The sequence below is a fragment of the Malania oleifera genome, chromosome 6 (genome assembly GCF_029873635.1).
Source record: "Malania oleifera isolate guangnan ecotype guangnan chromosome 6, ASM2987363v1, whole genome shotgun sequence".
Taxonomy (NCBI): Eukaryota; Viridiplantae; Streptophyta; class Magnoliopsida; order Santalales; family Ximeniaceae; genus Malania; species Malania oleifera.
Genome location: NC_080422.1, coordinates 34,812,621 through 34,837,963, shown reverse-complemented (window position 1 = coordinate 34,837,963; position 25,343 = coordinate 34,812,621). Strand labels below are relative to the sequence as shown.

General features: G+C 36.0%; 1 protein-coding gene across 2 annotated transcripts; it reads left to right on the top strand.

Moving 5' to 3' along the window:
- Positions 1-275: 275 nt before the first annotated feature.
- Positions 276-24,774, top strand: LOC131158120 (phosphatidyl-N-methylethanolamine N-methyltransferase). Of its 2 annotated transcripts, none has more exons than XM_058112741.1 (2): positions 276-588; positions 24,297-24,774. In XM_058112741.1, exons 1-2 carry the CDS (start codon positions 344-346, stop codon positions 24,544-24,546), a joined length of 495 nt encoding a protein of 164 aa, XP_057968724.1. In that variant the 5' UTR covers positions 276-343; the 3' UTR covers positions 24,547-24,774. The 2 variants fall into 2 exon arrangements, with proteins under 2 accessions (XP_057968724.1, XP_057968725.1); XM_058112742.1 differs by having other exon boundaries at positions 287-588; positions 24,307-24,774.
- The last annotated feature ends 569 nt before the right edge of the window (positions 24,775-25,343 follow it).

Below are 25,343 nucleotides of genomic sequence, written 5' to 3'. Positions count from 1 at the left end.
TAAAAAAGAAAAGAAAAGAAAAGAAAAGAAAAGAAAATTTCTAAATTAATCTTGGTTCACAAAATAAGTACCTAGAGTAGATTGAAAAAATAACAATTAAAAAAATAAAATTAGAATAATTGAGGTGGAAAAAAAAATGGTCACCCATAATTTATCTAATAAAGAATATGGAAAGAGTAAAAATAGTTTTAAGACAAAAATTTTTAGTAATATTTAATTATTATCTATTTTATACCGTAAATTAATAAAACTTTCTTTAAAACCATACCTGGCCCAGAGATTGTTCCTCGCTCATTTTCACCAGAAACCTCTATAAGGGAAAAGGACGTGAACGGGAGGAGAGATGGGTCTCCTGGCATGCATAGGCCTGTTGCTTCCCTTTCCATTCTACTACTGTTTGTGGACTGACCCTCAGGCATGGGTGAATCTGTGCGGCAAAGGGAAGGACCCTTCCAAGGTCATGGCTCACGTTGCTCATTTCTTGAAGCTCTTGCAGTTCCTCTCTCTATTCTGTGTCTCCTCTCTCTCTTGGCCCCCTCCCTTCTTCTTCTGGCCTCTCTTTCTCCTCGGCCAGTTCCTCAACGTCAGGTCACACCTCCTCGCTCTTTCTTTACCTATGTATTGAATCTTGAAATGTAGTTTGGAGATGCCGAGTCATTTTACCCGCTTTGAATCTAGGGTTATTTTGGATTGAAGTTATGGATCTGGTATCTCTGTTTTCTTGCTGGTGAAATTGCATTTGGAACATTGAAGCTGGCCCTAACTATAGGTTAACCCCTGAAGTTTGTTATATAGAACTATACTGCATTGAGTTTTCACTTGCTATAAAACACTAGCCTCGTGTTACAAATATAAATTATATTATCCCTCTATGTATTGTGATCTCTCTATTTATTGTGATAATAAATACAACATATCTGTTTTCGAAATACAAGATTGACAAATTTAAAATTAAACATACTTTTGTGTAAATTATTTTTATTTTCAGAATTTCAATAAAAATACATGTTTCTTTTTATTCCTTACAAGACCTTACCATAAAATCATAATTAGTGATTTGTTGAAATATACGTGTTCCATTTTAAAAGAAAATCTTTTTAAATCCATATGGTTGGGGGTTGGATCTATCAGATTCATTTGCTTCAACCTGCCAACAAGTTTCTCTTGTTCATACATGCATGAATTGGTACTAACTACTAACCGATCCTAGAGGGGTTTGGCTATCTATTGGGTTATTGCATTCACTCGATTCAAAACATTTTGTAATTGAAATATGATAGTTAATGGGAAAACCAAACAACATATTTTTTTCCTGGTTCTGTTTCTGACATATATATTTTGGAATTTGGTTTGCTCTCTTGTGTGCAATTTGGTTTCTGCTCATCAAATTAATTTCTTGTGTGCTTGCCTGCCCTAAGCTAGCTTTGCCCAATTTCAGACATGAATTAGAAAGCTGATGGTTTCTGTACAATAGAATGTGAAGCCAGATTCTTAATCTTTTTTCTTCTTCTTCTTCTTCTTCTTCTTCTTCTTGCTAGCACTTTGTCGTAAAATTGTGCTTTATCTAGTTGCAGTCTATATTTGCTTAATATGCAACCTGGCATGCTTTCATTTGGACCTCAAATTGCACTTGCCATCTTAGATTGGGAATTATTTTCCTTTGTAATGGGCTTGATTCTTGGTCTACTATCTTGTCTTACTTACATTTGAGATAATTAACTGAGATCAATTTTATTTCTTGCTGTATTGGCAGTTATGGAAACAGCTAAATCTCTAAACGACACATGTACTTTAAAGTGTAACAAAAAGCAACTATATTCTGTCTAGATTTTTATTGTATTCATTGGTTCTTATGCGACTTTTCAGTAGTTGGACCATATTCACTTCTCCAATAAATTAGCTGAAGGTATGCAGCAAGGCAGGAGTGGCATATTGATCCTTTAATACTTTAAAGTTTCAAAACCAGAGCTAATGTTTGTCCCTGTCCTAGGGGTTATGAGCCCTGTTAGGATTGAAAAGTATGGTAATTGAGAAAATAAATGAATAATAAAAGAGAACTGTAAGAAAATAAACACAAGATTTACATGGTTTGGCTTATAGCCTACATCCACGGGCAAAAATGGTTAGAGAGCTTCACTATTGGGAAGAGAAAAATTACAAGAGTATCTAAAATATTTTGCTCTCTCACACACCCTACAAAGACCCAGAAAAGCACCTACATATACACCCCCTAAAAAATAATTCCCTCTCAAACCAAGGGAATCAAATTAACTCTCCCTCAAGATTCTCTATTTTCTTTCTTCCAATACAAAATAAAACTCTCTTGAATGAGACAATAAACCTTCAATTTATTGCAAATAACTCCTCTCTTGAATGAAATATTTATTGTTAAGCATAAATGCTTTGACCAAGGCATGGGAAAACAAGTAACTCTTCTTTTGAGTTGGATCTTGAATGAGAGATTTATTGTAAAACATTTTTGAGATTTTGATTAAATGAATGACCTAACTCGAAGATAGGTCTCCCTCTCCATTTATAATACAAATTAAATACATTCTAAGGACCATAATACCTTTACTATCTCTCATTAATTAACATATTAACACACTAAATAATAATACTAAAAGACTAAAATAACCATTAACACTCCCCCTCAGGCTAGAGCATAGATATCACATGCCCCTAGATTGTTACAGATAAATTTAACATGAGCACCCACCAAAGCTTTGGTAAACAAATTAGCAAACTACATATCATACTTCACATAAGTGGTAGTAATGAGCTTCTGCACAAGTTTCTCCCGAACAAAATGACAATCAACTTCAATGTGCTTCGTTTGTTCATGGAAGACTAGGTTGAAGCCAATATGGAGAGCAACTTGATTATCATACATCAACTCTATGGACTAAGAGTTTGAGAATGCGGAAAATCCAATTCTTCTGACATGTTCTTCAACCAAACTAATTCATAAATAGTGTGAGCAATAGCTCTATATTTTGATTCAACACTTACTTTTCCAAGAAACCAAATTACCACCAACCAAGTGAATCTTCAGTTGGAAGGCTACTCGGCCCAATCTACATTTGTATATCCATGAATATAAGTCTGATCTTGATCTTGATATAAAAGACCTCTCCTAGATGCACCTTTGAGATATCTCAATATGCGGATTACTGCATCCTAGTGATTTGTTCTCGGTAAATCCAAAAATTGACTCACAACACTTGTTGCAAAAGATATGTCCGACTAAGTGACTATGAGATATTTTAGTTTTTCAACAATTCTCCGATATTGTTCAAGATTAGGCAACAAATCACCCATATCCGACACCTAACTTCCTGTTAGGATCCATGGGTGTATCAATTGGTTTGATCCCAACAGTCCAGTCTCCCAACAGATGAAGCATACTTCCTCTGTGTGAGATCAGACGCGCTGTACGCTCAGGGACTGAGTGTAGTAAGGTGTAGACTCAAAGAAGATAACATCAGTAGAAACAAAGAAGCGATTTAGCGTAGGACTATAACAATGATATCCCTTTTGAGTATATGAGTAGCCCAGCAAGACACATTTTATAGCACAAGGATTCAACTTATCCACTAGGCAGGGAAGTTAGTTGATGAACGAAGGACACACAACCAAATATATGAGGAGGTAGAGAGAATAGAGGTGAATTAAGAAAGAGAATGGAGCAGGGAATTTTACCACTAGAATGGAGGATTACTCCAAAACACTTTAGGTGTGTGCATTTGATAAAGTAAGGTGCGAGTGATTTCAAGGATATGTTTATTTTTCCTCTCTGCAACCTCATTTTGTTGAGGAGTGTGGGCACAAGATGATTGATGAACAATATAAAACTGTCACATAAGTAGTGAATTGAGTATTGAAATACTCTTTAGCCTTATCACTCCAAAGTATTCAAACTAGCAAACCAAATTGAGTCTTTATTTTAGAACAAAAGGCACACACTATATGAAATGACTTAGTATAACCAAGTCATCCTTAAATCATCATCCAAAAAGGTTACAAAGTACCAAAAACCCAACTTAGACACAACTCTACTAGGACCTCAAACTTCAAAATGGACTAACATGAAAGGGCTTGCAGCCCATTTATTGACTTGGGAAGCAAAACCCAACTTAGACACAACTCTACTAGGACCTCAAACTTCAAAATGGACTAACATGAAAGGGCTTGCAGCCCATTTATTGACTTGGGAAGCAAAAGGGATACAATGATGCCAATTGACAAGACTCACAATCAAGGCTAGACACAAAATTCAGGTTAGGAACTAGACGTATTAACTTTTCCAATGAAGGATAACCAAGGTGACAATGAATTTGGAGAGATGTGCTAGCAGTAGTGCAGGCAGTAGAAGGGGATAGCAACTCAAAGTGGTAAAGTCCACCAGCTTCATGCCTTCGACCAATCGTCTTCCTCGTCTTCAAATCTTGAATAATTAGGGAAGAATGTTACTGAACAATCAATCTTGCTAACAGACATAAGTTTGAAAGGAAACTTGAGAATCTACAAAACTGAAGGAAGAGATATAGAAGAGGTGGGATTTATAGTCCCAATTCTCTTAAAGACATTGGTGGATCCATCAGCAAGTGTAAAACTAGGTAAATTTTTAGGGTATTGAAGAGTAGAGAACAAATTAGATAAACCTATGATATGATTAGTGGCAGCAAAGTCGATAACTCAAGACCAGGACGATTAATACTGGATGACAGGCATGCTATGGATTACCTATTTGAGATGCAATGGGAAGAGAAGCTTGTTGTGATGCTTGATACTGCTAAAACTTGAAATACTCTTCCTCTGACATAGATATAGTATGTTGCCCCCCACTTGGCTCCAAAGGTGTGGAGTTGGTGGTGGCTGCATTGGTAACACATGAAGGTCCACCGTGGAGATCCCAACACTGCTCAATAGTATGATTACCTTGTCTAGAATGAGCGCACATGCGAGGAGTGCCTCTATTTCATCAATCTATTCCACCACGATCGCTCAAACCACCTCAATAACTTCTGTGGTTGTTTGGTAGAGAACTAGATTCACTATATGTGGCAAAGGCTGTCCTCTTAGATTCAGATGTAAGAGCAGATGAATGTGTTCTAAAGGAAGCACAAAGGACATGAGAATAAATATTGACAAATGATGGCAACTCCGCACTACTAAGTATCTAGGATCAGACTACCTCAAACTTGGGTTTCAAGCCCGCTAGGATTCGAAGAACTATCATTTGCTCCCTTTGCTTCTGCATCTCACAAACGTTGGTGGTTGTGGGTTGCATGATGTTAAGCTCCTCATGAATACGTTTCATCTCTCCAAAACAATTTGCAATGCTCCTATCTCCTTGTTGTAATTGAAAGTACTCCTGGGATAAATCATACATATGTGTAATGTTATTAGAGCATAGAACCTTGGCATAATCCCAATTCTCCTCGCATGTATCCAGATGCATGCACATCCATGTAATCTAGGGCTCTGTTGAATTCCACAAGAGGGAAACAATCAAGGCATCTTCCTAAATCCACACTTCTTTTCTCTTCTCATTAGAAGGATTAGATTGGAGCAAGTGTTCAAATTTTCCAAGTCCTGCTAAATAAACCTTAACAACTTTAGATCACTAAACATAAATCTTTCCATCCAACTTTTTAATTGTTATTTGTGGTAGAGATGAAGGAAAAATGTTTTTGGGATTCATAGACTCTATCTCAACACTCACAAATCAGCACCCACACCACTGTCAAACAAGAAGAATGATAAAAACTTATCGAGACAACCATGAATGAGGTGAAGCGCTGAACCAACCATGAACAAGGTCAACCACCTACAAATTGATATAATACAGTCACAACCTCACAAATCAACTTATGAACATTGCCACTGTTCCAAGAAACTCACAAAAACCCTTTACCAACACCAAACAACAACTAATAGATTACCATGAGTGCATGGTCGAAAAAGGTTGGATCTTTGAGCAAAAAACATGTCCAACAGCTTCATAATATGGTCTAGGGAAGGAATTAGAACATGATGGAGGGGAAAAAAAAAAAATCAGAAAATGGTGGTCGGAATCTCTCTCACGTGCCAACACGTGGGGTCGGGACTGTTGGTAGTCGGCAGGCACATGGCAGTGCATGGGGAGGTTTCCAGCGATGGGATTTTGTAGGGTTATGTTTCAAAGCATTCTATTTTTGGCATATGATTGGTTTTGTGAAATAATGAGGGGTATTGGTGGTTCCGAGAAGGGCAGCAACGGGAGGGTGCTTTCCAATGACAGCTGAGTGTGATAGGGTTTAGGTTGGATCATGCTCTAATACCATGTTGAGATTTTGATTAAATGAATGATCTAACTCAAACATAGGTCCAGTGCACAAAGCTCCCACATATGCGGGGTCGGGGGAAGGAGCGAACCACGATGGGCTATAGTATGCAGCCTTTACCTTGCATTTTTGCAAAAGCTGTTTCCATGTCTTGAACCTGTGACCTTTAGGTCACACAGTGACAACTTTATTGTTGCACCTAGACTCCCTTTCTTAACTCAAACATATGTCTTTCCCTCTATTTATAATACAAAATTAAATTCATTCTAATGGCCATAATACCCTTAGTAACTCTTACTAATTAACATACTAACACACTTAATAATAATACTAAAAGACTACAATTAACCATTATAACATTCATATGGTACTGACCCATCATAAAAAATCTCCCTTTTGGTCACATATGAATTATAATTTTTTTCTTCCATCTTCTCCATCTTATGCCCCCGCGGAGCATATTTACTACAAATTCCAATCAAGTCTAAGCAATGGTTGAGCTTATTTGATGTTAGAGACTTTGTCAACATATTTACAGGATTATGAGCAGTGCTGATTTTCTTTATAATAATTTTTCCTTATGAAAATAATATCATGAACAAAAAATGATACCTAACATCAATATGTTTTGGTCTTTTATGAAACATTTGATCCTTAGTCAAATGAATAGCACTCTGGCTGTCACACTGAACTATAATCTTGTTTAAACAATATGTAAGCTCACCAATCAAACCCCTTAGCAAAATAGCTTCTTTGATTGCCTTTGTTATTGCGTCATGTATTCTGTCTTGGTAGTGGTCCTAGTGGATAACGCAACAACATGTTGTAAGCTTGCCTTCCAGCTTACAACACATCCTCTAAGAGTGAAGACATTACCAATAATGGATCTTCTCTTGTTGAGATCCTCAGCAAAATTTGAATCTACATGACCAATAGCATTGAACCTATCCAAATTCTAAACAAGCATTAGAAGTACCTCTTAGATATCGAGGTATCCATTTTACTGCTTGCCAATGCTCTTTACCTGGATTAGCCTTGTACTTGCTCGAAACACTAACTGCATATGAGATGTCTGAACCAGTACAAAACATAACATACATTATACTTCTAGTAGCACTAGAATAAGGAACATGTGACATGTAATCACTTTCTATGTTTAATTGTGGAGACAAAACAATTGAAAGTTGGAAATAAGTAACAAGTGGAGTGCTACCTAGTTTGGCATTTGTAATTCTAGAACACTTAAGAAATTCTTCAACATATTTCTTTTGTGTCAAATATAACAATCCTTCCTTATGGTTCTTGTAATTTCCATGTCAAGAATTTTCTTCACTGCTCCCCCAATTAAAATTTTCATTTCAAATTTCTTGACGAGTTGGGCCCTTAACTTCTTGATCAGATTAATATTTAGAAGCAATAGCAGTGTTCATAGGTTAGGTTGGGCCTAAAATTCCAACTGATATGATCTTGTTGGTAGTAAAAGGCCAATCCTAAGTTGAATCTTTGAAAGATGCAGTTTGGGTCAGTTTGATTATTGAATGAGTTGAGTCGAGTTGGTGGTTTAACTTGTTTATAAGTGAAGTAGAAACACACACACACACACACACACAAAGGAATATACATGAGAGAGTTTTGCCAAACATGATAATATATTTACATTGAAAACATTGTCATTCTAATTAAATATATTAGATGGTAGATTTCTCATAAAAAGATAATACCACAATATGATTTAGCATAATAGGTATTTTATAGTTTTTAATTTTTGTTGATAACATGATTCAAACAAGGTTATGAAAATAATTAAGCAATATTATATTTGTTGTCTAACATACATATTGTCAACCACATCAAATCATAAAATGCAAAAATATATCCATTGTCTTTCAAAAGGACTAAAACATCATCCAAAAACTTCAGAAAAAAAAAAGGGCAGCCTGGTGCACAAAGCTCCCGTGTATGCAGGGTCCGGGGAAGGGGCTGACCACAATTACTACAATAAAATTAAAACCGATAATATAAAAATTAAAGCACTCCAATAATTTTTCAATTGCACTATTTGTCATGTGTTCTTTCAAAGGTCGTAAATAGCTTTATGCCTTTACTAATATTTTTTGACATGCATGCATTAGAGGCGAATTGGGTTGAATTGAGTGGTTTAGACACTAAACCTGCAAACTGATCCGTACAATCAGGTTATGCAAAATGAGAAACCACCAACCGACCCATAAACCATTTGAAACCTTTCTTTTGGATCAACTTGGTTGGGATTGGTTGGGTTGGGCAGGTTTTTGGACGCCCCAATGAGCATATCATCAACATATAACAAGTAAATAAAAGAATCATCTTTATGTTTCTTAAGGAACAAAAAACTATCACACTTGCTCCTTAAATAACCATTGTCCAACATAAACAAGTCAAATCTTTTATACCACTAACGAGGAGATTGCTTCAATCCATATAACAATTTCTTTAATAAACAAACATGATTTTCTTTTCCATAAATAATAGAACTTCCGGGTTAACACATGAAAATATTTTCCTCAAGTCAATCATGCAGAAAAGCTGTTTTAACATTTTAGGTGTTCTAATTCCAAATCATACCTAGCAACAAGAGACTCATGTATAGAGTTATGTTTAATAACATGAGAGAAAACATCATTATAATCTACTCCTGCAATTTATCTATAATCTTTATCAACTAATTGTGTCTTATACCTTTCGTCCTCAACTCCTAGAATAGTTTTTTTTTTGAAGACCCATTTGCAACCTACAATCTTCTTTCCATTGGGAGGCTTTACCAATTCCCAATTTGTGATTGTTGTGTAAAGACTCAATCTCCTCTTGCACAGCCACTAACCACTTAGCAGAATCAACAAAAGAAATTACTTTTGAATATGTAATAGGTTCTCTTGTCTCATTGGTTTCTTATGCAACTGCAGAAGCTTAGCCAATAGGATTAGAATGACAAAATTGTACAACATTACTATACCTTGGCGGTAATTTGATCTATCTTCTAGGCCTGTGTTTGGCAATGTTATATGCTTCCTCGTGTGGCATCTCTTGTACTTCACTAGGGTTCTCAATTGAGCTTGGATGATTAGGAGTAGTCTCCTGCAAAGGAGTAATGTCATCTTTTATCTCCACTTTTTTTTTTGTTATTCTTGACTTGCTTAAGTTTTGCATTGGTATCTTTCTCCTTCTTTGGGTTAAACATTACCGATTCATCAAAATAACATCTTTGTTGATGATAAACTTGGATGACTTGGAATTAGGACACCAAAGTCTATAACCTTTCCCCTTGAATGCATAACCAAGAAAAATAGGCTCTTGACTCTAATTTCTCTTCACGAATGTGTACATAGGCAAGACATCCAAATATTTTCATATTAGAATAATCAATATATCTATCAGACTATACCTTTTCTGGGGTTTTGGGCTCTAAAGCTGATGTTGGAGAACAATTTATCAAATAGAAAGCAGCAGAAATAGCCTTTAATAAAAAATCCCTCGATATATTAGCATTTGAAAGCATACTACGAGCTCTCTCCAAAAGGGTTCTATTCATGCACTTAGCTACCCCATTTTGTTGTGGTGTATGTTTGACAGTCTTACGCCTGAAAATGCTTTCATTTTTTGCAAAGTTCTTCAAACTTGAGTGAGCAAAATTCTAATCCATTATCAATTCTAAATCACTTGACCTTATTTTTAATTTGTTTCTTGGTCAGTGTTTTCCATTGCTTGAAATATCCAAAACATTTCTTTCTTACACTTCATAAAAAAACACCTAGGTCTTTCTTAAGTGATCATTGATGAAGGTAAGCTTGTATCGAGCTCCACTTTTAGAAGGAACACAGGAGGATTGGAGAGGTCAAAATTATATAATCCAAAATACTTCGGTATTGTGGATGCTAGTGTTGAAGGTGACTTATGCTTTCCAAACACACAATGTTCCTAGAATTCCATTTTACATGTACTTTGGTTGCAAAGAAGACCTCTTTGGTCAGTGATGTTAGCCTTTTCTCCCTCATATGTCCCGACCTCATATGTCATAATTTGGTAATATCAAAACTAACATAGAGGATTGACAAACAAGAACAACACCTGAAATTATGGCACCTTGTAAGATATATAAATTAGGAGGTTATTTCTTTGCTTTTAGAATAACAAGTGCGCCTTCACTAACTTTCGTAACTCCACCTTTAACGAAGTACTTATACCATTTTGAATCAAGGAATCCAAGAGAAACAAGATTCTTCCTCAAATCTTGGATGTGCCGTAAGCCATTACAGTGGGAGTTTCACAACACCATCATGCATTTTGATTTGTACTGTTCCAATTCTAGTAATTTTACAAGTTGCGTTGTTGCCCAATCCCCATCAATACAATCCTACGAGAGATTGACTCATATGAGGAAAACTTGTTTCTATTGGGTCACATATGAAACCAACATGCTTAATCCATGACCTAGTAATTTTAAAGCATGCATCACTGGTTGTGGAAAGAACAAATTCAACACCTTTGGATTCGTTATTGGAAACATTTGCATTAGCCCCTTTCTCATTCTTTCTTTGATTTTGGTCTTATTTGTTCTCTTTATTCTTGTTCTTCAACTTGTTATAATCAACCTTGATGTGTCTTTTCTTATTACAATAATTGCAAAATTTATTCGCATGTCTTGATTTTGATATGAATCTGTGATGTAAATTTCTTTCCATGGTCCTCCCTTGGCTACCAAAGCATCTCCCTATCTTTCACTATTATTTCCTATAATATGCTTATGAAGTACTTCTTTAGAGAGTAATGAAACTTTTAACATCTTTTAAAGAAATAGTATCTCTACCAAGTAAGAAGGTTTCTCTAAAATGCTTATAGGAAAGAAGTAAGGAACATAACAATACAAGGGTTTGATCTTTTTCTTCAATTTTGACATTAATTGAATTCAAATCTATAATGATGGAAATTGTATTCATCAACGTGGGATTTCATAGGCATTCCTTTTGTCATCTATAGCATATACAAATAAAATTTCAAAAATAATTTGTTGATGAGGAACTTTGTCATGTAAAGGCGTACAACGACTCTAATTTAAACCATAAACTGATAGCGGTCTTTTCTGAGAGGACTTCTCTCAGAACAATGTCTGAAAGACATTACTGGATTGCTGTCAAAGCTTTTTCATCCATCTTGTTCTTATGATCATTTGTCAAAGTACTTGGCATTTTCTCTTTTACGAATAATGCTTTCACCCATAGTAGTCAAAAATGCGCCTGAGGCATAGGGGAGCGACGAGGCCAGTGCCTCATCACTGGTGAGGTGAGGCGACCTTTCAGAGGTGCAGGAGGGTGCACTGATGTGCCAGGCGCCGTGAGTCATGCCTTAAAATTTTTGAAGCTATTAGCATATTAATAAAGAAATAGCCAGAACGAGCCCTAGCCCTTGTTTGACTTGAACCAACAGGATTCATCTGCAACTCTTTGAGCCAGCACAAAACTTGCTGGAACCCTTCTTCTTGGACCTTTGAAGCAGCATGACACCAGTAGGAGCCCTTCGCCAGTTCATCTTCGAGCCTTCAAACCAGGAGGACCTTCGCGAGTTTGTCTTCAAGCCTTTGAACCAGCAGGAGCCCTTCGCGAGCACACCTTCAAGCCTTCGAGTGTCATCAGTTCATCTGCTTTGAAGAAGCACAAAACCAGCAAGAGAAGTTCGTCTTCGACCGATCAACCCTTTGAAGCAGTAAGAAACCAGCAGGAGCCCTTGAACCAGCACAATGCTTTCATCTTCAACCCTTCGAACCAGCAGGAGCTCTGTCTTCAAGCCTTTGAACCAGCAGGAGCCCTTCGTCTTTGAGGTTCGAGCCTCCGTGAGTCGTCAGGCTGCTTTGATTTTCAAACTAGTAAGTCGTCGTTGTCTTCTTCTCCTTCTTCAGCTCTTTCACTTTTTCTTCTTCTTCTTCTTCTTCAGTTCTTCTGCTTCTTCTTCTTCTTCTTCTTTTTCAGTTCTTCTTCTTCTTCTTCTTCTTCTTCTTTTTCAGTTCTTCTTCAGTTCTGCTGCTTCCTGCCGGCTGCATTTTCTCATAATATTAAGTTGCATTAAGCCTTTAAGTTAATATTATATAATGTGTAATTAATTATGTAGTTTAATGCAAGTTTATACTTTATAATTAATATATACCATTTTTTTACTGAATTTTACTGCTGTTTTGTAATTTTTTTGGAAATGCCGTATACAAACTATACGTTTTTCAGAAATATATTAATATATAACATTTTTTACTGAATTTAGCTGCTGTTTTATCGTACTCTTTTCTTTTGATATTGAAGATGCTTTTGGGCCTTCAGCCTGGCAATTTTATTGAACTTGGTACTTGGTTGTCATAATTACTATTGAATATTTTGGCATTTTAAATTCTAATATTACTATAGATGTGTTTTTATATCAAGAACCCACCAAAAGGGCATTGTACACAATTTTAATAATTGTGCACCTCACCTTCGTGAGGCGTGCGCCTTTGCCTCGTGCCTTGGCTCCAAGTACCCTCTCCGCCTCGGTGCGCCTTGCGCCTTTAACTACTATGCTTTCACCATTCACCAAGCCCTTTTGGATCAACACAACGCGCTTTTTTACTTGCCAAAGATTAAAGCTGTTGGAAGTTTGGAACATCAAATTTATCAATGTTGTACAATGTCGAAGCCATTGGATTTTATTAAACAAAACCTTGCTCTAATACCACTTGTTAGGATCTAAAGATACGACAATTTAAAAAATAAAATGCATGCTGCCTTGACCCAAATGGTGAAAGCATTACTAGGAGGAGAGAAAATGTCAAGTGATTTGACAAATGATTAAAAGGATGAGATGCATGAAAAAGCTTTGACAGCAATCTAGTAATGCCTTTTAAACAATGTTTTGAGGGAAGTCCTCTCAAAAAAGACCACTGCCAGTTTATGGTCTAAATTGGAGTCTCTGTGCATTACAAAGTTCCTCGCCAACAAGTTATATTTGAAGTATCGCTTGTATATGCTACAGATGACAACGTATGTCTATGAAAACCCACATTGATGGATTCAATCCCATCATTACAGATCAGAATTCGTGATGTCAAAATTGAAGAAGATCAAGCCCTTTTATCATCATGTTCCTTTTCCCTATTCTACAAGAATTTTAAAGAAACCTTCTTATTTGATAGAGATAATAATTCTTTAGAGGACGTTAAAGCTTCATTATTCTCTAAAGAATTGCTTAAGAAGCATATTACAGGAAATAATAGTGAAAGACAGGGAGATGCTTTGATAACTAAGGGGAGGACCATGGAAAGAAATTCAAATCACAAATTCACATCAAGGTTGACTGTTACAAGAAGACTAAGAATAAAGAGAACAAACAAGGTCAAAATTGAAAAAAAAAAAGAATGAGAGAAGGTCAAAGCCAATGTTGTTGATAACGAATCAAAAGGTGCTAAATTTGTTCTTTCCAGAGTCAGTGATGATTCAACATGCTCGTTTCATAGGAGTCCCAATAGAGACTGGTTTTCCTCATATGAATTAATTTCACGTTGGATTGTATTGATGGTCAATGATGCAGCTTGTAAAATTGTTGGGATTGGAACAGTATGAATCGAACTGCATGATAGTGTTGTGAGAACTCTCACAAGGTAGTTCAACACATTCCAAATCTGAAGAAGAATCTTGTTTTTGTTGGAGTGCTTGATTCCAAAGTGTACAAATGCTCCGTTGAAGGTGGAGTTGTGAAAGTTGGCAAAGGTGCCCTGATTATTCTAAAATAAAGTAATTGCCTCCTAATTTATGTGTCTTTTAAGGTGCTATAGTGTCAAGTGCTGCTGTTGTTTCTCAATCCTCTACGTCAGATTCTGTTCCTCTACTAGGGTGCACCATTGTTGAGAATTTTTTTCCCATATTGCAAAACTATAGTGGAGGCTAGGTGCTTATATACATGGTTGGACCCAAGACCTAATGGTTTAAGCTTTTGGATCAAGTTGGTGCTCATCCATACATATCAAGTTCACCCATGAGGATTCCTCTGATCCGAACAAGCCCTTTAAGATTTGCAAGCAGTGATCATTTCTCCACGATGATCCAAGCATACCTTCATTATAGGAAGAATCAGGAAAAGTCTGTGTATTTCAACCTGTTTTAAGCCTTGGTCATCCTCAAGTAGGGGAGAAGCTTTTTATTAGCTGGTGAACATGCTTCAATTATCTAAATTTGCTATTCTATCACGTGGAAATTATGAAATTAATCCAAAAGAAGGACTTCTCTAGTTAATAATCTCCACAATATATTTAATTCAATTAAGACAGTGCATATTTGGCTAGGTAAGGATGGGTGCAATAGGTAGACAGCCTGCACATTCCCAACAAATTCATGCAATTAGTTTTCTTGGCTAGAGTTTTTACTGGATAAAATAGACAGGGCATTTCTTCCACAGGGCAGAGTTATAGAAAGGATTTGTGTGAACAATATCAATAAGTAAATGAAGTATTACTGAATTTTGTTTGTCGGAATCCTGTGATGAATGTTGCTGGTGTGGAGTTGATACCACTGAAGCATTTAAATGTTATGCTGAAGTTCAACCTAATTCCATGGTAGTCAGCTCTCTCTTAATGGTTGCAAGATTGGAGGTTTGGGCAGTTTGATTCATTAATGAGGTTGCCTAAGTTAGGAAAGCTGCAACATGCAATTGTTGATGTGATTGTTTTTTTTTTTTTTCCCTGATAATAAAAGAAGAAATTCATTAATAGAATAAGAAAATACAGCTAGGAGAATAAGACATCGCATTAACGAAGTCTGGAAAATCCAGATAAAAAAACACAAAGAAACAACTGAAAGACTAAAAAACAAAAGAGAGAAAAACCAGCACAAACTAACACTCAAACACATAATGCCAATCTTGATGAACATCAGAAAAGCTCACCCCTCAAAATTCCTTTGTCCCACACACCAAAGAGAGTCCAAATAATGTATCTTTTCCCAAACCAGCAACTGAGGCGATTTCTTCCCTAGAAAAGTGCACACATTATGCTCCATCCACAACCCCCAAAAGACCGCAAAAGAAGCACATTTCCAAAGCACTGCCCTTTCCTTTTTTCTGCCAAATCCAGCAAAAGACATTGCCAAAAAATCCTCCACTGTCTTAGAGCTCGCCCAACATTCGCCTAAAATACCAAATAACTTATTCGAAACACTCCAAGCATAGTCACAATGAATGAACAAATGTGATGATGATTTTGAACAATTAAAGGAGAGAACACATGGCTAGAGATATAATCTTCAAAGGTCTCCTAACCTGCAGTAAGTTATTCGTATTAATACTATCAAGCGCAGCCAACTAGATAAAAGCCTTAATTTTAAAGGGGACTTTGGCCTTCCAAATGAAACTATAAAGAGGAAAAGATGAATTAGACCTATTCAAAAAATCACAAAAAGATTTGATTGAATAGATCCCCCAAAGATCCAAAGACTAAGGCCAACTATCCTTCTCTAAAGAAAAACGACAGTCATTCAACAAGACTAGCGAAGAGGATAGCTCTACCATCTTCTTATCATTTAATGATCTACGAAAGTGGAAATCCTAAGAAGGCAAAGGACCACCTGGATCAACAACAGAAGAAGAAATGGACCCATCCTACCCTGAGCGTAGGCAAAAAAGGCGTGGAAAAGAGGTGGACAAAATTACATTCCCCAACCAAGGATCTTTCCAAAAACAGATATTACTACCTCTTCCCACCAGGAATTTAATATGGGGAATGAAGAGGGGATAACTCTAAGAGATAGCCTTCCACAGACTCCTTGAAGAACTCTTAACTCTCAAATTAGTATCCCACCCATTCTTGTCTAATCCGAACTTGCTTTTAACAATCAAATGCCACAGGGAGGGATTCTATAGCAGAAACTGCTAAAGCCACTTAGCCGAAAAAGTTGTGTTTTTAGGCACTAGATTTCCAATACCCAAACCACCCTCCTATTTAGACCTACCCACCACTCCCAAAATTACCAAATGATCCCTAATACCGCTTACCCTTGATCACAAGCCCTATTATCTTCTCAATCATATTAGCAACCCCACCAGAATCTTGAAAATTGAAAGAAAATATAAAGCCATACTAGAAAGACAGGCATGGATAATTAATTCTAGAACCAAGAGAAAAAAGAGCTTCTTTCCACCCATCTGGCCTCTTAGGGCTTGGTGGTATCGTTGTTGTTTTGTATTTTCTATTTATGGTTCTGCATAGTGAAGAAACAAATTGTAAAATGAGTTTGTTTATGTTAGTTTTTTGTTTCTATTGTCAGGTTTTAGTTGTTTGCGAAAAAATTGAAAACTAGATTTTATGTTTTTTAGTTGTTTTGGCATTCTGTTGTTAGAAATTTTAATGTCCAGTAATATTTATTTTGGATTAAATCATTTATTTTATACACTTATAAAAAAAAATAAAATAAAAAAGGTCATATATATTAAAATATAATTAAAATAAAAATATACATAAATTTTAAAAAGTAATAATAAAGCCAATTACAAAATATTTTTACTATTTTTCAATTGTCATGTCCAATAAAATTTTTATTGTGAAGTAAATTTTGGAAGTAAAACAATTAAGTAAAATAATTATAATAATCTTTGTTTTTGTTATAGTATTTTTTAATGTGTATTATTCTGTAATTTTATTATTTTAATAATATTTATAATATTATTTTATTTAAATACAAAAATGAGCATTTTTAATTAAGTTTTTTATTTGTTTTAATTTTATAAATATTAACCAAACAGGTTGTTGGTTTCTAGCATAGTTAGAATTGTACAATGCACGATTCGAATTGTTCGATTCGAATCAAATAGGTAGCAAAACTATTCAAATCTGCAAGAGAATCGAGGTTGGAGTCGAATCGAAAGAGAATCAATTTATTCACAAAGTGAATCAATGAATCAAATCGAATTGTGTGATTCGATTGATTCATCGCTGGCTGCGCACGAACACCTCTATAAAGCTGAGCAAAAATCCATTTTTACCCCTCCCTTTTTGAATGATTAAGTTAGTTTTGCCATTTACATAGGTTCTGTCCCAAAGAAGAGAAGAGCCAAGACTTGGTCTTCTCTTCAGCCATTCCTCTATGCTCTGGTTCTGAGTTCTGCCATTGATGATTGAACTTTGAAGTTTGAAGGACTGCCAGAGTGCCAGTACTTTCCACTTTCCATTATTCCATATATTATTCTGTTCTACCATAGAAGAAAGACCGTATCTTTTGGGCTTTCTTATTCTCTGTTGAGTTTTCTCTTTCTTCCATTGAAGAAGTCAAGACTCCAGACTCAGCTCTGACTGTAGAGTGTAGACTGCAGAGAACATGAGAACCTGTATTTGGTTGCCTAAGCCTTCGTTTAATTTTTTGTTCATTTTTTATATTTTAATTTTATTTATACTTTTAATTTATTTTTCTTGTTATTTTAATTGTTAAGGTTTTATGGTAAGCCTAAGCTGTAATCCTATGCATTAAAAATGATATCTTTTCTTATAAAACAGTTAAAAGCACAATAAAGTTCAGATCTTTATTGCTTTTGATGATAAATTCTCTTAAAATATAGTCTTACAAACCTCAAGAGTTCAGTTTTTTATTAATATTTCTTGATTTATTCTCTTTTTTAAAAAAAAAAAAAATGCATACACATGATTTTTTATTGTCAAATCATAAATGTTAAATATTTATTCATATATTTATTGCTTTTGATGACACATTCTCTTAAAATATAGTCTTAAAAAGTTAAAAAACAGAAAGTTCAGTTTTTTATTTATATTTTCTTTATTCATTCTCTTATTTTTTTAAAAACATGCATACACGTGATTTTTATTGTTAAATCACAAATGTTAAAATATATTGAGTGAAAGCCATGAGGCATGACCTATTCAAGTATTCAACAATTAATAGAATATTCAATATTATAATGGCCTGCCTGTTGGCCTTTGTGATATTTTATAATAATCGTTTATTCACTATAGTATTATACTATTATTATTATAGAATATAGAGTTATAATAAATTAGTAATTAGTAATATAGTTATAAATTTATAGTATAATAGTATTATATGTTTATAATTTATATTATACTTCTTTAGTTTGTTCTTACTCTTTTTGATATGTTATTCATTGTTTATTTGTAGGTTGAAATTTGAAATCTGACTTGGAAAGTTTGTGCTTATTTGAGTGTTAAGAGTGGGAAGATGGCTTCAAGTTCAAGTGCTAAGCCTAGAAAAAGGAATTCCATTACAAAGAGTGAAGATCCTACATGGGATCATTGCGTCTGAATCAATGATAATAGAATGCAGTAGAAGTGCAATTATTGAGGGCTTGAAAGATGGGGTGGCATAATTAAAATGAAGCATCATTTTTGCGGGAGATCATGATAATGTTGCTCCTTGTAAAAAGTGCCCAGAAGAGGTGAGGGAAAAATTTGTGAATCTTTTGGAAGGAGTAAAACAAAAGAATGTTGACAATCAAAAAGAAAATTTTCAAGATGATTTCGGACAACAAGAGCAAGAAGTTCAAATTATAGGAGGACAAAGATGAGGCACCATGGATGCTTTTTTAAATAAGGTCGAAGGAGTTAAGTTAAAAGGGTTTAAGCAACAAACCTTAAATGCATTGGTGAAAACTTGGGAGCCGGCGGTTCAAATCATTTGCTGATTTTTATATGGACATGCTATACCATTCAACTTGGCGAGGAGTCCTATATATACATCAATGATGAAGATGGTTGGGGAATATGGAAAGGGATTGAAGCTTCCAAATTATCATGAGGCTAGAGTTACATAATGATAATGTCCAGCTAACTAGTCCCCTTGCCAAAGTAAATAAATATCCTGTAGTAGATGTTCTATTATCCAAATCACCACATAATCTGAATCTACATATCCAACAAGAAAGTTATCTAAACTACAAGGATCTTTTCCAAATTTCAAACCAATATTCATGGTACCTTTAAGATACCTCAAAACCTAGTTAGCTGTTTCCCAATGATTTTTACCTGGATTATGCATATATCAACTAATTACACCAACAACTTGAGAAATATCAGGTCTAGAACATACCATCAAATACATGAGACTTCCCACCAAACTAGCATATGGTATTCATTCCATATATGTTCTTTCTTTATCAGTGCTTGGACATAGTCTTGCACTGAGTTTAAAATGGAGAGCTAGAGGAGTACTTACTGCTTTTGTATTTTCTTTCATGTCAAATTGTTGTAGTACCTTCTTCAAATATTGCTTCTGGGTTAGGCACGCAACACCCTTTTCCTTGTCATGAGTGATTTCCATTCCAAGAATTTTTTTGGCTTCACCGGGATTTTTCATCTCAAATTTCATCTTCATATTGGTCTTCAATTCTTCAATCTCCTTTGTACTTTTGGCTACGATCAACATCAACATACAAGAGCAAATATATGAAAGAACCATCATTCAATTTCCGAAGATAAACACAATGATCATATTGACTTCTTATGTAGCCATGGTCTTTCATAAATTGATCAAAATTCTTGTACCATTGCATTGGAGATTGTTTCAAACCATACAAAGACCTTTTCAACTTGCACACCCAGTCTTCTTTGCCTTTTGTCTTGAAGCCATTTGGTTGCGTCATATAAATTTCTTCTTCAAGATCTCCATGTAAGAAAGCCGTCTTCACATCAAGTTGAACCAAATTCAAATCAAATTGAGCTACCATGGATAGCAAAATTCGAATAGAGGAATGCTTCAATACTGGAGATAAAATTTCATTATAATCAATTCCCTCTTTTTGAGCATATCCTTTTGCCACCAATCGAGCCTTGATTCTGACTCTCTCTTTTTTACTTGGATCTTACTTCTTGGCAAAGACCCATTTGCAACCAATTGCTTTCTTTCTTTTGGGCAACTTTAGAAACTCCCAGGTATCTTTCTTCTGAAGAGATTGCATTTCTCCATTCATGGCTTTATTCCATTCCACATTTTTAGAACATGCAATAGCTTCTTTATATGTGGAAGGAATATCATCTTCAACTACAGGCAGGGCATACGCAACCATATCTGTATACCACACTGGCTTCTTAGTCTCTCTTCTAGGTCGCCCAGTTGCAATAGACTCTTCTTCTGGTTCCTCCTCTTCATTGTCTCCCTCATCATTTTCTTCTTTGTTAGTCTTTTCCATGGGCGCATCTTCTTTCCTTCTCCTGAGCATTCAACTTTCATCAAAAATGATATCCTTGCTAAATATCACCTTTTTCGCTTATTTACTCCACAACTTGTAGCCTTTCTCACCATTGCTAAAGCCAAGAAAAATGGCTTCTTTGTTAGTTCTAGAGTGATGACCAAGGCGCTTATGCTAGACTTCATTTGACACTCTAGAATTATTACAAAGTAAAGATAGTACAGAGAAAGAAGGTAAGTTTTGTGGAATTGGTAGTTGTAGAGAAAAGAGACGTCCATGCTTAGGCCCCTTCGCTATCAACTGCCCTGACATCTGATCCTGCACAACACATCCACCATGAGTAAAATGTATGTCATAATTTTGGTTCACAACCTGGCCAACAGAAACTGAATTCACGGAGAGATTAGGTGATACAAGAACATCCTTAAAGGAAGAAGATACATCACCAACTGCCACAATGGGTAGAGCACTACCATTGGCTGTTTGAATATGTGAAGAGCCACAATATTCTCTGACATTACTTAAACCATGGAGAGAATTAGTCATATGATTAGAAGCACCTGAGTCTAAGATCCAAGAGGGAGATGAAGAACCAGTACCTTGAAGATCCAGTGCTGAAAATACACTCACAATCATTTCTTGCATCGTTTCTCGAGTTAGAAAAGGTCCTGGAGGCTGTAAAGCAACAGCACAAGTTGCAGCAGTAGTAGCAGGCATGATAGACCTTGTTGGAGCGTGAAGGACAAATAGTACAGTCCTTAATAATGTGCCCTGGCTGCTTGCAGTAATTACAAAATTTCTGAGGACAGTTGGGGGCAATATGGCCATATTTCTTGCAACTATAGCACTGTGTGGTGCTCATGTCACAACCCTTCCCCTTGCCATGAGCAGCATAGGCAACTGAGCCAGTATTAGAAGCAACTGAGACTGCTCCATAATATTTTGAGTATTGATGCGTTGTTCCTCACGCAAGAGTTCTCCAAATTAGGCCTCCAAAGTTGAAACAGGATCTCTATTAACTAGAGAGGCATGAATAGATTCAAAGTCCGGCATCAATTTCATTAGAAATTGGTCTCTTTGGCTGGTTTTGTGTACGTGTTGTACTGTCGCCAATCCTGTGCATCTTGATTCTAGGATCCATTCATCAGGCTTACATTCTGTTGTGGAGATAAGTGCTATGTCTATATCCTCATCAGATTCATCAGCAACATTAGCACTTCTGCTGGCGCTTGTGTTCTGTTTCCCCTTGTGCTTCAATTTAGGGCAGTCCTTCTTCCAATGGTGCCTTTGTTATGACAAAATCCGCATTCATCTTAGCAAGGAATCTTTGTCCATTCAAAGAAACTACTCTCGATTTGGAGCGAGAGTTATTCCTTTTGGATGTTTTGCAGCTTTTGGACCTCCCCTGTGCCACCATCGCTTCCGATGCATTACTTTCAACTTATTTATCTTTTTTACGGACATCATGATTCATCAATGCATCCGAGACATCCTCAAAACGAAAGAGTGTCTTTCCCATACATTATGGTGGTTACAAAATGCTCACAAGGATCAGGCAAGGAGTTTAGCAAAATAATAGCTTCATCTTCATCTTTAATTTTATCTAAATTTAAAAAATTAGCTAGCAGTTTGTTCATAACATTCAAATGATCGATCATAGACGTACCTTCCTTGTAATGGAATCGAAAGAGCTTCCTTTTCAAATGCAGCCTACTTTGGATGCTTTTCATCATGTATTTGTCTTCCAGCTTTTGCCATAGCATCTTGCTTATGTTTTCTCTCATGATGGCATACTTGACATCTTTTGCAAGGAACAACCAGATCGTCCCGAAAGTTGTTCGATTCAGTTGTTTCCAGTCTACCTCCTTCATGTCATTGGGTTTATCTTCCAACATTATGTCTAGTCCTTGTTGATTAAGGACATCCATAACTTCACATTGCCACAGTCCAAAGCTATTACTTCCATCAAAATTTTTGACTTGAAACTTAGTGTTTGAAACTGCAACGGTTGTAGCTTTGTAACCACTTGTACTTCTTTCTTCACTTGCCATCTTTCTCTAAATCAAATATATGGCCTTGATACCAATTGTTGGGAGTGTGGTTGAACAGTATCCATATACGTGAATAATAGCATATACATGAAATAGTAACAAACTCAGCTTTATTTGATACCACTTAATATATGCCCAATTCAAGATCGAATTGATATAGAGAAAGGCAATGAAGAACAAGCCATACAAATTCAACACCGAGAATTTTACGTGGAAAACTCTCCAATTTAGAGAGAAAAACCACGAAGCAACTAGAAGCAATTCACTAAATCAAATGAGGAGAATAAAACAATACAAAAGAACTCTCAAATTCTCTCACTAGACTCAAATACAAAATTGGTTACCAAACCTTCAAAATACAAGGAATTCTCAGTTTTTGGGGATGATTGAAATGATATGGGATGAACCTATTTATAATCAAAATACGAGTATTGTAGTAAAACTGTGCAGTACGGTAGTAGTAATGTGTGGTATAGTAGTAGTACTATGCGGTACAGTAGTAGTACTGTGCGGCATGGTAGGCTTGGTAGTAATAACAACTGCAACCCCTTTTGACCAAATTTACACCATCTGCCACCTTTCTTCAATCTTCTCTCTCTTCCCCCCCCCCCCCCCTATCATTATCTTGATGTGGGGCCCCCAAATTGGTGGTGGACTCTCCTTACCTCACAGAAGTTCCTCAACAATTACCAGAGGGATTGATGCATGCCTTTGGAGGTTTGGTCCTATGGGTGCCAAAATTGCTCCTTGCCATATTTTTGGCTATCTGAAGGTTAGCCGACCAAGGTCCAAAGTTGATTTTGGAGATTGTGCTAAGATTTTGTTTGGCTGAAATTTCTCTCTTGCAGTACTTCAGAAGATGAAGGCCTGTAAAAAAAAAGGTGGATATGGAGGGAATCCTGGGAAGTTTGGAAACCTAGATGGAAGTTGAGAAACTAGAAAGAAAAAAAAAAGAAAAAAAGAAGATGTTTAGTAGAATGTATTATTATCGTGGGCAATTCTGTGGATGGATTCTATTGCACGTCATAAACAGCCATGCATGTAGGATTAGAGATGCATCAGAATATCTTCTATAGGGTTGTGGAGCTAAAAGGAAGGGGATGAAGACATTCTAATCCAGAACAGATAAATGGATCAACTGACTTGAGTTACTTTACTTGGATCTGTCTTTAGTGGCTATCTTTTCTGCTTGAGGTTGGAAACTTACTATAAGGGCAGTTGGTTGGTAGGTGGTGTTTATTGTCATGCACCTTTCTTGAAGTGGTTAGAGAAGGACTTGGTTCCAAAGAGTGTCATCTATGTAAAAGTTGTGGGAATCAATGGCTGAAATGGGCTGCTTTAGGTTGGCACCAATAGGAATACATTTGATGCTCTATAGTAATTGCAGGTGTATGGGGTTCATTGCGAGTGGATGGCACCAACTAGAACACATTCATTCACTCTGTGGCATCTTACGTTGTCATGCCTAAATGCATAGGTTGGAGTCTTGAGAACACTCATTTACATAAACAAAAATGGTTCTCACAAAAAAATCGTTCTCTCTTGTTCTTTTCAATGAATACTAATCTATTTTCAAAAGAGTTCTCAGATTTCTGTTTTCTGAACATATATGATAGTTACAGCATGAGTTTAATGTTGTTTCAGTTCAGCAGTATCATGATGCTATTTCATATTTATCTTCTGTTGTGGTATTGTGCTGCTATGACACAGTTGATTACAGGGTATATCAGTTGCTTGGTGAATCAGGCACTTACTACGGTGTGCGATTTGGGAAGAATGTTCCCTGGGTCACAGAATTCCCGTTTGGGTATATAAAGGACCCTCAGTATGTAGGAAGCATAATGAGCCTTCTGGCATGTCTATCTTGGGTTCCTTTTCTTTATATTCTCCTGTGGATACTGGGCTATGCATTCATGATGCATCTGGAATCAAAGGAAGATCCAACCACTCGGGCCAAGCCACTCTCCTGAATTCACAATTTTGCAGCAGATTTGGTAGCAAACGTTAAGAGCTTTAATAAGGCAGTAATCAAGGAAAGGTGCTCTCTCCCCTTTTTAGCACAGGAAGATAATGTACCTCCATTCAATTTTCTCTTCAGCTAGAAGTTCCTTTTTTCCTCCCTTTAAATGATTCATTTGTCATTATATCAGCACAATTTTTTTCTGCCATCAATATGAGTAATTATGCATCCACTTCAATGTGTTGAGTCTTCACTGTGCGTTGTGTTGTCCTTCACTATTTAATGGTCAAACAGCAATGATCATTTGCATCAAGGTTCACAAGCTGTGGATGGTGTTTAGCAACCATTTTATCGATATAGAACGCAAGTACCCCTGGTTGGGAGGAATGGAATGGAAGGGAACCAAACCTGTCTCTTAATTTTTATTTCTTTTTCATTCAAATTTGTATTTGATTTTATTTTTACATATTTTTCTTAGTTGTTACATTGTGGGTCAATAATGTTTATCAATCGCACACATGTGCTAGCCCTATTATCCATGGAGAAATGTATATGAAGCAAGCACTTTAAGGGTATATATAAGGTCATGGATTAATAATGTACAACAGTCCTTAAGAAATGGCACTGACAGAGATTCGTATGAAAAAAAAAAAAAAAACCTTGGATTACATATAGAAGAGAAGATCCATTGCTTAGCTAATTTCCTGTCAGATCCATGTCTAGCCTGGTGTGTGGAACTGAGTTCACGCTGGGTGTCTAATTTGATGGGATACAAAAGAGAAAATCTTTTTAAAATGAAATGATGCA

Coding starts and splice junctions, on each gene's coding strand:
- LOC131158120 (XM_058112741.1), top strand. CDS start 344: ATGGGTCTCCTGGCATGCATAGGCCTGTTGCTTCCCTTTCCATTCTAC. Junction 589..24,296: donor GGCCAGTTCCTCAACGTCAG/GTCACACCTCCT, acceptor AGTTGATTACAG/GGTATATCAGTTGCTTGGTG.